We start from the raw sequence: 16,734 nt of genomic DNA on the forward strand, positions 1-16,734 counted from the left end.
CCTCCCCCTCAGCCCGGCTACTCTCTATGCAACTTTACTGCTCTTTTCTAATCACATGTAGAGCTTATCTTTATAATAACCTCATAAGAAGAACAGTGGTGAGTGAAAGAGAAATTAAAGGAGTGGCAAGCATTTTTTATTATTTATTAGAATCAGATCATTTATATTATTTATTGTAGGTTTTCTTGACAGATTTCCTGTACCTACGCCAGCTTGCTCTTCTGAACAGCCCGATAGGTTAACATGAGCACCGAAATGAAGCGGGCAGCGCTTCAACCTCTTGTGTGTCCCCAGACAAAGACAATTTCACACCTAGTCTGCCCAGTAGAAAAAAATAGCGGTGACAGGAGATAAATAAGTAGAGGTAACGGAGAAACGAGAGGTCGTGAGGGAAAGAGAACAGCTCATACAGCAGCATTGATTGACAAGCCTACGGCGCAGCTCTACTTCGTCATCCTTTCATGTTGGACTGAGGGCACACTGAACGCTGCAGTGACTCACTATCGCATCTCGAGGCACAAGTGATATTACAACACACAGAAATCTTTGACATGACGACAGAGCTGTTACTTCTCCACATTCTGTTGATCATGTTGGATAATTTTTTGAATGTTTTAAACTAAAACTCTGGCCAAACCTTACACATTGTACTTTTAACGACAATAAACTGACAAAAGTTATCATGGTGTACTCTGTAATATAGTCAGAACTACTACATGTTGTTGTCTATTGCCAAAAACTATTGGCAAAAGATCTGAATTAATATGTCTATTCATGACCTTCAATCTGGAAGTCAGGAAGTTTCTTGGTTTTCTTACAGTTAGATCGCTAACATTAGTTATGCCACTCACATGGTGTTCAGGCTGTCTGAGAATGAGTGTTGTTTCAGTGTTTTGAGGAGGACAGATACTTTCCAGTAATACCCTTAAGCAGGGCAATATTAAATGTCCCATTCATCACGGTATGCATTGGAGGGGGTGGGGACAGAGAAAGCCACCAGCAATGTGGGCAATTTACTGGTCGTGGGAACTGTTCAAGTTTGGGCCTTCACCTTTTCCTCTTTTCTCCTCGTCCATTCCCACTTCTTCCTCTTGAAACTATTTTCCCTTCTTTTGGCAACTGACTAATGCAGCATGCCAGATTTTCTCTGGGTCATAGCCTGTGATACAAATCATTACTTGACACTTGGAAACATTCAAGTGCAAGATTGCAGCTTTCATGAAATACCAAAAGTATAACTGCAACTGGCTTTGACCCTGAAAGAGAACACGACCTCAGTGTACACAGCTGCTTGTCACCTCAACTCCTGCTTTGTCTTTTGACTTGTTCCCTTAAGGTCAAGATAAAATGACACAATAACAGAGCAAGAACTCAGGAAATGTCAGAAGGAGAAAGCTAATCTCAAAAGGTCACGGAGGTAAACAAAGGCTTTTTTTCCTCTCGAGTGCATCCCACACAGAACAGATTAGTCCGTGTCTGAATAAAATGTAGCAGAAGCAAACAGAGAGGGAGGTGTTACTACTTGTCTGGTTTTGTACGCTTGTTTGTGGATACGGATGAGTTAATAGAAAAAGGTTGCTACTGTACAAGTGCACTTAGCCTCCACTACCCTGGTACACTGTTGCTTCTAGCTGTCCATGTATAGGGTGCTTGGTAGCTTGCAGGTATGAAACGGTGTGACTTTATGAATTTGCCTGGAAAAATGTTGGGTAAAAAAAAGGCAGAATTGTCTTGAGTTGAATTGAGTTTTTTGTCTCACCGAGGCTTTAGGAGCCGATGCAGCCCTTCATCTGTGCAACAGCAGTCTGAGTCTCAGCCATGTCACCCTTCCATGAGGCTGAATCCAACTCTGGGGAGGGAGAGGTGACAGATTTCTGTGTTGACACCACACTAAGGAGGGCCTGTGTTTAGAGTGCTAAAGTGATAAATATGCGTCTCATGGGTTGGGGTTTGGGTGTTAGCATTGTAAATGACTGCTCTTAAATGCAAGCTAGTATTCTGACACATATGTTCACAATGTATCCTAGAGGCCCGAATATGACGGCAGAAATTGTTTGTTAATAGGCAAGAAAATTTGATTTTTATGGTCTCAAAACAAAAACAGATATTTCAGATCAGAGTGCACATTTAATTGACAACATTTTTAATGTGTAGCAGATCCTAAATACACTTTAAATGTAGTCATTGAAATTACGTTGAACCAATACATTACACAAGCTGTGTTGCAAGTTTCCAAATCATTGCTCATTCAGTGTGTAGAAGTATTCTTTTCTTCTCCGTGTCTACTTAGTCAAACACATATGACTAAGTGCATCCTCTTCACGTCCCCAATAGAACCCCCAGCATGCCTCCCACACAATACCACCATGATAAGTTTACAGTGTCTCTCCCGTGGGACCAGTTTACCCTGAGACCATGACAGCCTCCCAGGCCTCTGTCTAGACACAACAAACATCTGTCCACACTCGCCCGTTTGTAAGCCCGTCGCATTTCCACTCCCTGGGCACCGGGGCAGCCATGCGTGCTCCCCCCTGTCTAACGATGAGACATGGCAGATAAATAAAATGGGTCTGTACTGGGGGTAGGTGTGGGGGAAATGGAAACTATTTGAGCGATGCAATCCCAACAAAAGGCCTGAGCGATGAGGAATTCCGTGCCGCAATCACTCACTCAAAGTGAAAGCCAGAAAGGGGCAGAGCAGGGCACACAGATAAAGTGTTTGTGCGCTTTCTCTTTCCAAGTTTCCATGTAATTTAATGTTGTTTAGATAGCAACGGGCTGACTGGCTCTTTGCTGCTCTTCATAAAGGTTGAAAACAGAGCTGACGTCAATTAGCTCTCAGAGTTTGGCTTCACAAATAAATCATTTTAAATATACACCTTCTCGGATGATGTATTGGGTGGAATCATCGAACGCGCTACCCACACGTGCCATGGGGAGACATGCACCCCCCCCGTCTTCCGTACCAAATCCAAGGCATTTTGTCAAGTTCTGTGAGTTATTATGTCTCATGTCTCTAAGTGAAATAATTGAATTTTCCATTCTTTCATGAACAGTGACGACGTCTCACCACATAACACTGGGCTCTAATTAATAGTCTGTTAGTGCTGGATGCCTTGCTCCTTGCGGTGTACAGTCAAGAGCTGCACTCACTCACACAGACCCACATGTGTGAGCAAGATATTAGATATAAATAAAAAGGCAGCACATACTCAACCCGACACATACAGTGACACTTGCAGACCTCACACTTTTGTTACCCTCACACATACAAGCAGCATTTGTTTTTCATTAAGCCTCGAGCACAAAGCCGCCACTCGGCGGTTTGTCGTCACACAGACATCTTTGATGTGAGTCGTGGCAGAGACGCATTTGTTTGGCTTTGTAATAAAAACAATATTCCAACTTACATTTCATAATTATGTCTCGGCTTTCAATTGCGCTCTCCTCCCCTCCTGGCCTAAAAATATGTCTGCTAGGCTCCAAGCCCCCACAAATCTTAGGGCAGCAGTAAAAACCCTGATCAGAATCAGATGGGGACACACGTGAGCAGGGTAACATCACAGCTCTGAAGCCTGTGGAAAGTCTTATCGCAGACGTTGGTGCAAACCTCCTTTTAACTCGCTTTCTAACCGCAAATATTGCAGATTAGGACATCACTGTCGACATAGCAGAGCCTGATGTATTGATGCATTACAATGCAGTCATTGTAGTTGGAAATGTGACTTCAGCGGTCTTGTATGTTGGAAATTTCTAAATTACTATAAGAAGGCATTTTTAAAATGTATTACGCAGTAAATCTATCTACAGTTCAAAATTATACTTTTAACCACTTGTAAAATAATTAAGTAATCCATCAAACAGGAATGTGCCTGCACAAGAAGACTCTAGAGAGTCTGTTGATGATAGAAGAGCAAGTTTAATAAAACAAACATAAGATGACTGATGGGATAATAGTTGATGTAGTTCAAGTGAACTCTCCTTTGTCTTTAAATGTCTATTTCTTTTGGAGATCTTTGTTTCCCTGCTTGTTTGTGATAAACATAGATACAGCAACCACATCACTTCACACAGACAGAGGTGCAGCTCGACATTTGCATTCTCTCTCTCGCACACCTGATTACACACCAATTACCGCATGACGACATCGACTCTATAACTCTCTTATCTTGTTGTCTCTTAAATCTTAATCTTGCTGTCTCTTAAATCTTAATCTTGCAGCTGACAGGAGCCAGAGAAAAGTTATGGAACCTTGATTTTTCATTTTATTTTACTTTTTACTCTTGGATAAAGATGCACACAGCACTAATAACACAATGCTTTCATTTACGCAAATCCCTTATCATTCCTTGAGCGTCTATCTGCCATCTTCTGCTTCGAGTCTGGCTACAGTAGCCACAATATAGCATCACCGTGTCCATTCAGCTCCCTCTCATTCAGATTATCTGCTCAGTGCATCTACTGTAAGGCGCTTACACACACCAAAGATACGTAGGTTGGCTGGTGTTTGGCAAAGTTCTGCATAATGACTACTGCTAGATTTATGGTATGATCACAGCAGTCTACTTGCCTATTGATAATTGCTTCCAGTAATACCACCCTAATACCACAGCAATTTGCCTTTCGATTAGTGTATCCATCTGCACCGTGGAGACTTTTACAGGCGTCAAATTGGGCGCAGTTAGTCTTTTACTAGGGACATTCTTTTCCCCCGTCAGGCCGGCGAAACCTTCAGAGGTGAATGCAGTCCTTTCAAGCTTCTATTTCAAGTGAAAGATTTAGTGCTGAGGCAACTCACACCACTGACATATATGTTCTCATCCACCTCCTCCCCTTCTCTCAGTGCACCACGATGATACTGCTGTGTTGTTGTTGGTTTACATTGTTTCCAGGGCAACTGTTGTGTCTTAGGTTGTTTGGGTAAGGATGAAGAGGGGCAATAGGGGTGATGGGTGTGTGTATGGCGGGGGGTGGGGGGCTTGTTACTGCTGCTGGCGTCAGGAAGTGCGTGCCTTGTCTGCTAACTTGGGCAATCTGAATGTTGGCCTAAGGTAGGACAAAGACAGAGCTCTTAGCCATGCTACCTCTGCAATCAGCCCTTCACGTACAGGAATGCACACGTACAGCAGGTTACATTACCACAACAAGAGGAATGATAGTAACAATGTTAATAACTATGGAAAGTAACAAAAGCATTTACTAATATTGTAATACTACTGTATTTCACTTTTCACATTAGCCTATGCTACTTTACACCTCTACTTCACTACTTTCCAGAAGAATTTTTTTTTGAAGAATAGCTTTTGCTCCACTACTTTAATTTCGAAATTATACTAGTTACATTTTAAGTTAGTTTGTGGTTTAAACTACCCAACAACATGTAAAACAGGTAAATTTCACTCCACTTTTGTCTACAGCTATACTAGCAGCTCTGTGAGGGGGAACATTTAAAAAAATAATAATACAAAAAATTCTCATTCAGCTGACGCATTTAGCCAAAGCAACTTATAATCGCTATTTATGTCACAGGTTGCATGCCAGGGCTCTCAAGCCTTACGCATTCACTGTGAGGCACGTATGTCAGCAAGTACACACGATCACATGCCACACCTTGTATTTCTCACTCTGAGAAGTAGGCTAAAGATAAAGCCCACGAAGTTGTCCCACTGTATGCAATTAATGGATGATAATATTTTCTGCCGAGTTCATAGCTTTCTCTGTAGCCTACAGCCAAATTCGTGCTAACTGATTACTGATGCAGTCAAAAACTCTCCAACCTCTTTGCAACCAGAAGCTTTGGCTTTTTAGCCAGTGGTCAACAAAGTAACTTAGGCCTATTCAGATCCTTTTTTCTTAATAAAAGTAGACTACTAATACCTCACGGACTGTTATACTATTATACATCATATCATTAGATTATTATTCCTCATGCTTTAATGTAGTTGGTTGAGGTTGAAATATTTTGTATCAGACTGCAATTAATGATTAGTAGAAAGTACAAATACCTATATGTAGCCTACATAAGTAGAGTACTACTCTGTTACTGTCCACCACTGGGCTTAGCTTTGGCTACCTGAAACTAAGGAAAGGACTAGAGATGTTTTTCTATATTTTGGCTCTGGACGGAAAGCGTTCATCCATCATGATGGTGAAAATGGCTGGCCTTGAGCCACAGTGCTTTAAGTGGGAGCCCCCTACCCCTGTCATCAAGCATTAAAATGTGCAACAAACAATTACAACACAAAACACCATTCAGAAGCTGAAATGTGTAGCCTACTCACACACACAGCTTGGCATACATGTGTAGGGCAAGTTCTGCAATCCTACTGTAGGCCTATGTGTATAATATATATTGAGCACTGCTGTTCAGTGGGCTTGTTTGGGGCCAAATTTCTTTTTATTTTCGATACATTTGTATATTTGAAATGTAAGTATATGTATAAATATATCTATAAATAGTCTTATCAGATTTACCCATTGTTATAATTTGTATTTGTTTGGGCCAATTGTGAACTAGGCTATAGGTAAAATTTAACTGCTAGTTTGAGAGAATTGGCTGGGCCGCTGCTGCAAATATTTGAGTAGCTCCTCCTATAACATGTTATCTTACTCCAAACTTTTGATAAAACTTAGAAGCCCTGTTGCACGCCTTTGGAGCAACTAGGGGATAAGTGTCTTGCTCAGGAATACACTGGTGGGTGTATCTCAGTGTTTTCCACACCCAATTCATGTGTCTTATCCACTGGCCATCACCACCACGGGAGCATGTTCCCAGGGTTCTATGCTCCCATGGTTCCCAGATCAAGATATTTTTTATCTGACACAGTGAAGAGATCTTTTAAAGGGAAATATGTTCTCAGCAATGTTTCGTTTCTTCAACCTATGTTAAATGTTTAATGAATGTTTCCCTGGGTCACAATGTTAAAATCACCCACCTACAGCTTATACCCTACTGATGTTACACTCCTTGAAACCTACGCCTTTAAATTTGAGGGCAAGATAGTTTTCTTGACTTTAGACAATAATATCCCCACAGTAGCTGAACTGATTCACCATTCAAACTGCATTTAGTCCATACTAATCTCTTACAATGTTAATTATGCTCATAAGACCTTGCGAATATAGAGATGATCCCCTGTTGGATTGTACTTCGGCACAGTGTTTCAGCTAAATGCTAATGTCACAATGCTAACATGCACACAATGAATACTTAGGCAATGTTGTATTGCTACCTTTATTTAAAAAACAATCTGAATATTTCACTCACCACTGGTTTTCAAAACATCAGTTCTATTATATCTTTCTCACAGGAAATGTCAAATACACAGCAAGAATTTTCAGGGGCTATTTATAATATTCACAACAAAATTTGTCATTCATATCTGCCTTAACAGCTTTGCTCTGTCACCACAGAATGTAATTTAGTAGGAGTAAGTAAATGTTCAGGCCCCCTTGAGTCCTTAATCACCCTCAGAGGCAAGGGGTATATATGCAGTAGCGATTAACTCCTGACAAAGATTTTGTTTTTCCACTTCAATTTCAGGGCGGTAGAGAAAGTAAAGATTTAGAAAAAAAATTGTCTCACTTTCCCTCACCTACTCTATTTGACTTTTTTTTTTTTTTTTTTAAAAACCCTGCCACTGTAACATACTGCAGGCAGCACTTGATCAAGGAAGATATAACATTCTCAAACAAAAGAGCCACACACAGGCACTGTAACTCATCCACCAGATACTGCTTTATTCTGTGTATCAAAGATCAGACGTAGCTTTATCATGCCTCCATCCTGTCCCCATCAAATCCTCACCGACACTGAATCAGCGAGAGTGGGTAAAGCTACTCTCAGGTCCTCATCTCCTGTTTCAGGAATCCAGAGTGGGTCAACATACTAAAAGGGTCTGTGGACTCATGAAGGGGGGGGGCTGATTTCTGTGGTGTGGATGTTTCACACTGAGAGAAGCTTTGTTACCCTCTACTGCAATGTGCGTGTGTGTGCATGTGAAATTGGATGGTACAACCATCCAACAGGGTCCATATAAGTAGAAGGCATGCGCGCCGAAAGTAGGCGGTCCAAGGGACCATTTCCCAACAACTGGAAAACTTTCATATGCATGAACCAACCATTTTACTTCGGACTGCCTTCTCAACGATGGCCAGTAACGTTACAAATGTTCGCTTCAAAACTGAAGCTCAAGCATGGATCAATACCGACTTCAAACTTACGTTTTGCCATTTTATGTTGCTTTACTGTTATTTTGCAGGTTAGTCTGTTGAATTTAGCGTTAGCACGTTCGCACCTAATATGGCTAGCATTGATTATACACAGGCTGAAGCAATGTTGGAGTACTGAGGTACAGTATAGATAAATTCTGTGAACTCAAGCCTCATTTAAAGCCACTTAAAATACTAAAGTAGCAGGGTGGATGTGGTAAACCTTTTTTTCCACATTGCTTTTTTTGGAACTTAATTACAATGCTAACTCAGCTGGCTTTGCTGTTACACAAAATGGTAGACTACTTGTTCATGTAAAAGTTCACATAAATTGGAACTTGTTCATGTGAAGTCTTTGGTAGAAGGTAATGTCTGAAAGTGTCTACCAAACAAAACTCTTTAACCCCTTGTGCGCTCATGTTCCTCTTTAATTACTCAATAAACAGCCTTAAGGTGAGAGAACCAACTTTAATTCAAGCAACAATATATCACAATATTAAAAACCAAACTGTCATATGTAGAATTCTTTTAATTCAGCCAGATATATGGAAACTTTGGAATTGAGTCTTGAATTTAAAATAAAGCTCAGTGAGTTTAAACAATTCTTCACTGAGCAACCTGTCTGTAGGGCCTGAAGTGGAAGGTAGAGTTAAAATAGAGAAAGATGTAAGTCTAAAATTCATATTATAGTTTGACTCTCCATCACACAAACATCGATGTTGCTACAGGGTAGGATATACAACATGTACTGTAAAACATAGCAAATTTCTCTATAGTTTCCTTGTATAAATATTAAATGTATATGATATGTTTTCGATACCTACAGCCGTATAAATAACACCTAATATATAAACAAAAGTACATTTTGAGAATTCAAAGGATCTGTCTATGAATGGAATACTTCCACCAAGGATCACGAGAACACTAACTTTACAGTGGGGAACTGGCTAACTTGTCTCATTAACTTACCATAAAATAACACTGCAAGACCACAAACAGGGTGTTTCTCCCCACACACCAAACTAAGCTTGTTTCTTTTGTAAGATCAGTATAAAATTGCGGCCTCACAGTCCAGCAAAAAGCTAGAATATTGACATTTTCCATGGCTTTACAAGAACAAGTGAGTCATATTCATTTTCAATATGGTTTTGACAGTGGTAAAGAGTGAGCACAGAACTAATGAAAACAACTGGGAAAATACAGTGCCATCCCTGAGAGCAGTTAGAGAATCAATAAGACTTAGCTTCTAAGCTGATTTTAGTTTCTCTTTTTGGAACAATCTGAACAAAACAAATCAACCTTAAGCCATGTCTTTGGTATTCATAATTGTATTCAATCTGGCCAACCTTGGCTAGCAGTACTATAAACCATTCCAAGTGAATCTTATTGTTTTCTCATAAGCTCCTTATCCAGGTGCTGGCAAAAACACACCCAAAACCCTTCTGCTCAATACAGACATGGGGATTTGTTGCTAACTTTCTTTGTATCTTCTAAGCCTGCTTTTATTACAGATCTTATTCTCTCACAGAAGTTGTAGTTGCCGCACAGTAGGACACACCGGTGCTCCTTTCCTGCCTCCCAGTGGATATTTAGCAATAAGTCTTCACTGTAGCTCTGAACTTTCCTCGTCCTCCAGAGGTTTGGACATGTGATGACTGATCACAGCCACACCATGGGACTTGTTAATTTGTTGCTAATATAATTGCTCTCCTTTGGGTAAGGTGGATTTCTCTGTACACCCGCAATCAGCACAACACAATTAACAGGTGTGATGAACAAACCTCTGCTCAACTGATAATACAACAACTACACAGATAAACTACTGATGTGCATCTGGAGATAACATACGTTCTTTAGAATGAGTGTAGAACTGTATGGTATAATACTGCAATATATACCAAACAAAACATGGTGGGACTTGCTAAATGCTGTGCTAAATGCTTCACAGAGCTGGACACCTTCATCTAAAAGCTTTATTTTACATGCTAGATTAATAAAGTAAAGCCTATGTATATTTTTTCCCCACTTTACTTCAATTCAAATGTACTTATTTGAAATCTAATACGTGAACTGTTTTACACACAGCAGCTGTAATACAAATTCTAGCCACTAGATGTCATTCTAAGCAAATGCTTACCTAGATAATGTGCTTATAACAATCTCTGGTACTGAAGGTATTGCTGCACGTGTGGCAATATCTTCCTATAAAGCAATGCAACTTATAGCCTTCTAGTGAATATTCATTAAGAGATAAGATTGCAAAAAAAAAAATCCTATGTATGGAGATTCTTCCTAAGATGACTGTAAACACTGCAGCTTCAGTGTATGTAGCTTTTGCTATGTATTGTAGAAGAACTACACTGATTTATTTGATGATCCACTGATTTGAAGTTTAACCTATTCAACAGCAAGCACCCTGGTGTAGCGTCCTTGAGCAAGTAATCAAATCTCTACTAGCTCCAGGAGTAGCCATGTGTTTTAACCTTCATGTGGATAGCAGCAAGGAAAAGAGATTAAATATCTCCTTCAGGGATCAATATACTATCACAAGATCACCCTCCCTGCCAAGGATCATCCGTCATCTTTGGCATGCATTTGGTCATAGCCACAAACTTTGTGCCAAGACCCTCTTTCTAAATGAGGGCCACAAATCCTCTGAGGGTCACTCATTTCTCCAAGTCCACCAGCGACCACATGCAGCATGTTAGCATCGCTTTAATCAACTCTACAGTGGCACAGCAAGCCACTCAGAGTGACAGTCAACCCAGCAGCGGCTGTCCCTGTGGAGAGCACCATGACCAGGCCTTGACAGAGGATCAGAAATGACCTCGCTGCATTATTTCCTTTGAATTACTGCCCTGGACCGTAGTGTAAAAGCCACTGGGGAAACATGCCTGCCTTTCCGAGCTATGATTAAGGAGGGCCATCACAGACCATCAACATCTTGCTTTATGGCTGCATCTTTCACCATTATATACTGATGTCCTGGGTCACAACTGTGTTTGGCTGAAAGGAAAGCAAAGCCTGGTGTATACATAGTGTCTGTAAAAGATTTCTTAAACTTATTTTGATAGAGCAGTTAGAGCAGACAACTACATGGAGAGCAGGAATAGAATCAACTCTGATAAAAGTTTCACTTTTTTCACTGCAGATCCGTGCGACTACTATAAAATCAATTATCATAATACAATAATAAATGTGTCTGAGGGTCACTGGCACAGAAACAAATTTAAAACTGGTAGATGCTGAGACAGAGAATTAATCCAGCCAGACAAAATGTGATGGTCTGTGTTAGTTCTCAGACTCTCAATTAACTGATTAGTCAATCAGATTAATAAGCTCATTTTAGACATAAGTCTTGGCTTTGGTGACTTTTTATACAGTATTTTGATATTACATATGCTAAACAAGCAGTTAATTAAGGATAAGGAGGCTAAGGACAATCAGTTGCAGCTCCCTGTAACCTGTAGGCCACTCTGCCACACATCAATAAAGAAGTGTGACCCACTGGATGACCCTGATGAAAAGATCCTGCTAACAAGCATGTGCATCAGTGCTGTGACAGTACAATAGAGAGCAAAGCGATATGTAGCTCTGAGGAGACTGGAGAGACCCAGAGGCACTATAATCGGGGCCTATGTTGTGAAGACACAAGGAAATAAAAAAACACTAGGTTGTGTGTAATTTCTCAAAGAAATACTGTATGTCAGGCATTTGTAAAGAAAATAAGTCACTTTATAATGTTTTATTTGTAGAAAAGCTGACTTCCCAGTCTTAGCTACGGCTTTCCACCATTCAGATTCTGCTGGATTCTTTTAAAGAGCTACTAGCGCAGTAAGTCTTATCAGTGATGCTTTAACTGTGATGTGTGTATGGCCTTCCTTTACAGTAGTGAAAGCTAAGACAATCACCCCTGCAGGTAGGGATTTCTACATAGCAGAGGCAAAGTGGACAAACAGAAAAAGGAGTGCTTTAACATACAAAATAGTTCAGGCAACAAATTCAATTTGGCATGAGGCCTTATACCCTGTGTCTGCACAGACAGGGCGATGAGCTCTCAGACCCTCCACTGAATAAAGGCAAAACAAGACTTAACATAACCAAAAACTCTTCCACCCCCTTTGTCACCATCTCATCCATCTTGTGTCAGTACATAGAGGTATGAAGGAATGTACACACACACACACACACACACACACACACACACAATAAAAGAAGCTACTTTGGGATTCTTCAGTTGTCCGAGTGAATACCTAGACTCACTGGCTGAGAGCATCTGGCCAGGCTGTGTAAACAGGAAGCATAGTTTCCATTAACAGCTACTACTAAAGTGCTCTTTGGTACAGCACATAAACTGACTGCGGCTTTGCTCGGCCAGCCACTACATACAGTAAGTACCTCTCTACAGGTCTGTATATGTGCAACAATTTCTCCCCTTTCAAGCTGCTCACTATATTCATTATAAGAACATTTCAACGACTTTCATTTGAATAGTTTACTTTTCCTTAAATGCAGAATCTACTTCTCTCTCAGTAAGAGTTTTTCACATTATTGCATTATTTGTCAGTGACAGAGAGACATAGGAAAGGAAGGTGAGAGAGATAGAGAGACATTAAGCCAAGGGCCCAGGCCGGAGTCCAACCCAGGCCACTGCACTAGGGCTTATCTACTTTTACCAACATGCTTTTCCACAAGAGAAGATTTCCCAGAGAAGATGAACATGGTGCATTTGATTGTATGCATGCAGACAAAGAAAATAACTGCATATACTGAGAGCATAGTAAGAGCAACAGTTTTGTGTTTTTCCAGCTGAGAAAAACTTGGAGCTCATTTCTCCCAGTTCTAGTTTAGTGTGCAATGTGGTGCAGCTAAGAAAGATATGATAATTAGTCATTTAGCTGATGCTTTTATCCAAAGTGACTTAAAATTGATATATGTTAGAGGTCGCACGCCTTGAGCAGCTAGGGGTTAAGTGTCTTAGTCAGGGACACATTAGGGGATGTCACAGTGGGAATCAAACCCGGGTCTCCCATACAAGAGGAATGTATGATAAATGATATTTACCATTAATGCTTTTAATATTTTATCTTTTTCAACTATGAAATTGTAAAATCCATTGTGTCTGCAGTGGTAATTCTAACATATTTGACCATATATCAAGTAGATTAAATGAAAAGCAACTTTCAGAAAATAACTACAGTATTAAATGAAGAACAAGGTACAACACAGATACAGATACTGTAGGTATTTTTTTAACATTGCTGAAGTGTTTATCTAGATTTCTCTGTTAACTGTCTTTCCTACATACATATAGCTGGAGACTGTTCTCCCATCTTTTTGATCTTTCCAGGTCAGAGATGTGTCTGATGCTACCTCAAAGCACAAAAACACTCTTCATACTTTTTAAAACACATCTTAAAGCAATGTCATTGTAGTCTGACTTACTTACGAATGTCAAAGCAGATTTTATCATGAAAAAATGTAGATGATCCAAGTGTTGATGAAAGAGTCAAAACACTAATGAGCTCTGCAAAGAGAAGGACTCATTAAACATGAAATGTCAGCTTTGATTTTTTTTCTAGTCTTCATGTAAGCGAGGCATTTGTCGTCCTACTTGTCTAACTGTTGCGCGCACGCACACACACACACACACACACCGCAAGATGTTCCCAGTGTGTGTAAGATGGTAAGAAAACAGGTGTCTTTCTCACACACCAAGTGGGTGTCTGCTGATACACACAGTAAGTCTGGCTCAGAAGCAGGTCAGTACTCTGACTTTGATTAGCAGAAATAAATGGTATGCAACTGCACAAGAAAACCTTTCATGTTGATTCTTTGCAGTGCTCTCCCTTTACTCAGTCGGGTGCTTCTGTTAGAGGTGGTGAAATAAGTTTGTTCAATGCAAAAACTAAAATCTTAGTAAGATAAATTATCTTAAATGAATGCAAAATATACTTGTTTTTTGTCTGACAAGATATTTCTTCTTACCAGGCGGCTTTTATGTTTGTATGTATGAAGTTTTTTTGGCCTTAACTAGCAAGTGAAATATTCTTGTTCTGTTGGCAGATAATTTTGCTTATTTTAAGTAATATTTCCCCCATTTTAATGCTTTTTATTTCTTGTTTTTGAGAGCTCAGTTTTTGCAGTGTTGTGTTGCCCCATTTTGTAGTTACAGTGTCCTTGCAGTTCTTACATATTACCGTGGTTTGTTGTACATCTGATCTTCTGTAACCAGATCACTTCCACCCAACTGAAGTCGCTCCATTTTTGGAAGGGCAGTGCGTAACAGTATGACGTCATTACATCATCAAGCAGAATATTGAATTATTATTATTTATTTTTTTTATGAATTACACCGATATATTGTGAACAATATAATATGGCACACCACTAGTGACATTACCCAGAAGCTCCATGGCATCGTCCTCGTCCTCCATCTCTTCCTCTGTGACGGAGGGGGCAGGGCTATGGACCGAATCAAAGGAGTCTTGGGACAACATGGCTGCCAGGAGCTTCTTGTGATGTTGCTGCTGCTCCTTTAGCCCTTTGGTCTTTGCTTCCATCTTCAGGCTGAGGAGGCAAACAGAAAAAGAGTAAGGAGAGCAGAAAGTAAAAGCTCAAAAATTTTACACTCCTATAACTATGGAAGTTATAATAACAGTGATCTTATAGTAATTACATACTCCGTATCGGAGCAGGCTCAGGCTTTCCAGCAAATACAAAATGTTGCATTTACCTCATTGGTGTGCAGATGTGTGACTACATTTAAAGTGTGTTTCAAAACTTGTTGCACTTGGCAGCCATTCCATGGTTGTTACAGATAAAATACCACACAATCATGTAGCCATGCAGGTGCAGTGTGGTAGCTCTAAAAATAAACCATTAGCAGTAATATTTAGGTACATTAGGTCAAAAAGAGGGCCCGAGCAGGTGAGGTTTTATAAGCCCGTAGATATGAGGTAAATCCATCCCTATCTATGCATTCGCATTTGTGTCACTGCTTACTGCAGCACTCATAGCAGCATATTGATTAACAGTTCTCAGGCTGTTTTTAAATATTTAATATAATACATGGGTGGAAAGAAATCAAACGCTTCCCTCCATATTTCTTTTCCCAAAAGCGTTATTCATTTCCCAGGTGAAATTGTGTTACCTCTGTCAAGGCCTTGAACATTGAGAACGGCTGAAAAATTACCAAATAATGTCTCCTTTCTATACAGATTTGCTTATGAAGGCTGACTTCTGATTACCTCTACATTGGAGAAATTAATTTCCATATCCCACAGGCTGAGGGCATGGATTAGAGCGGCGGAAGAGTATTAATTTGATGCTTATCTCATTTTAATGACTTCTATTAACAGATAATGGGTAAGGGTCATCAGATGATATTTCTTACACTCTCTGTATGATATTTCTGTGATCATCTGCTAATATGGACAAGGAAAGGTGGTTGGTGTGATTCTGCACATGTGCTTTTTTCACAGCTGTTCTGTTTTTCCTTTATCTAAAACGTACTCTTTTAGGGAACAAAGTTTACCCGTGGTTGCAAACAACCATTTTAAACTGGAAGGTAAACTTTTACATACTGTTGCAGAGAAGAGTAAGTTCAGGACAACAAATCTTACATTAAAATCAGAAAAGTAATAAAAAAAATATAGAGCAGAGTAAGTTTTATTACTTTTATGTGTTGCACCATATTATGGGCTCATATCTCTTATGAAAATTTTGGGCTCACTATGCCTGCTGGCAGCTTCACCAGTGTCAGCTATTTTTATTTCCCCGCCTAAGAGACCAAACCAGTCATTAAAGACAATAAATATGACCACAAAGTCAAAGTATGTGCAAGACACAATGCTGGCTTGCCCCTCAGGATCACTAACTGTTGGTGTTAAGAGAAAAAATAACAATATATATCATGAAGGTTAGAATAAGAGAAGTACAGTTTATTGACAGACATGTACAGTCCCATTCCACTGGACAGACTGTCAAATAAGGCATTTCCTTCAATATACTTCTGTCACAGTTGCATCTGATTCCCCATGAGCCCCCTGCACTTATCCATCTAAACTTTACAGCCAATCATACAGAGAGCCACCTGCACCTGTCAGCTCTCCTAATGGTCCTCAGTGGCAGGTGGGCTGGAATGAGGGACAGAAGCAAGAATATTGAAAATGAAAACAGTAAAACTTACTAAGTGGGAGGAGGAAGATGGACTCATTTGACTAATAAGGTCAGATACATGAGAAATTGTGAGGACCCTAGCCTGAAAGTGTGAGCCACAGGGGATGGCCTATTAAGGCTCAAATGGAATTGTAAGAGGGCAGGTCTTTGCCAGTTTTCCACTTGCTTAGAGAGGATACGAATTATAAACCAGATCCTACTTTTAACTGGATGTTAAAATTAGTTTTTATACCCCCACCCCCAGTAAAGTACACCCCCAGTAAAGTACAACCTCCAACGCAGCTCCTGTCAATCTGTTGTTCACCCACTATCTTTGCCTCATATCTCTTTGCCCCCCCCCCC

At 40.1% G+C, this 16,734-nt stretch overlaps 1 protein-coding gene across 1 annotated transcript in view; it reads right to left on the bottom strand.

Annotated features, from left to right (window-relative positions):
- Positions 1-16,734, bottom strand: part of lg01h8orf34 (linkage group 01 C8orf34 homolog) — a 58,926-nt gene that overhangs the window by 24,150 nt on the left and 18,042 nt on the right. The window contains exon 7 of the mRNA XM_046053071.1: positions 14,615-14,781. Within this exon, the coding sequence (XP_045909027.1) occupies positions 14,615-14,781 (167 nt within the window). The remainder of the gene's footprint in view (positions 1-14,614; positions 14,782-16,734) is intronic.

The sequence above is a fragment of the Micropterus dolomieu genome, linkage group LG01 (assembly GCF_021292245.1).
Source record: "Micropterus dolomieu isolate WLL.071019.BEF.003 ecotype Adirondacks linkage group LG01, ASM2129224v1, whole genome shotgun sequence".
Classification (NCBI taxonomy): Eukaryota; Metazoa; Chordata; class Actinopteri; order Centrarchiformes; family Centrarchidae; genus Micropterus; species Micropterus dolomieu.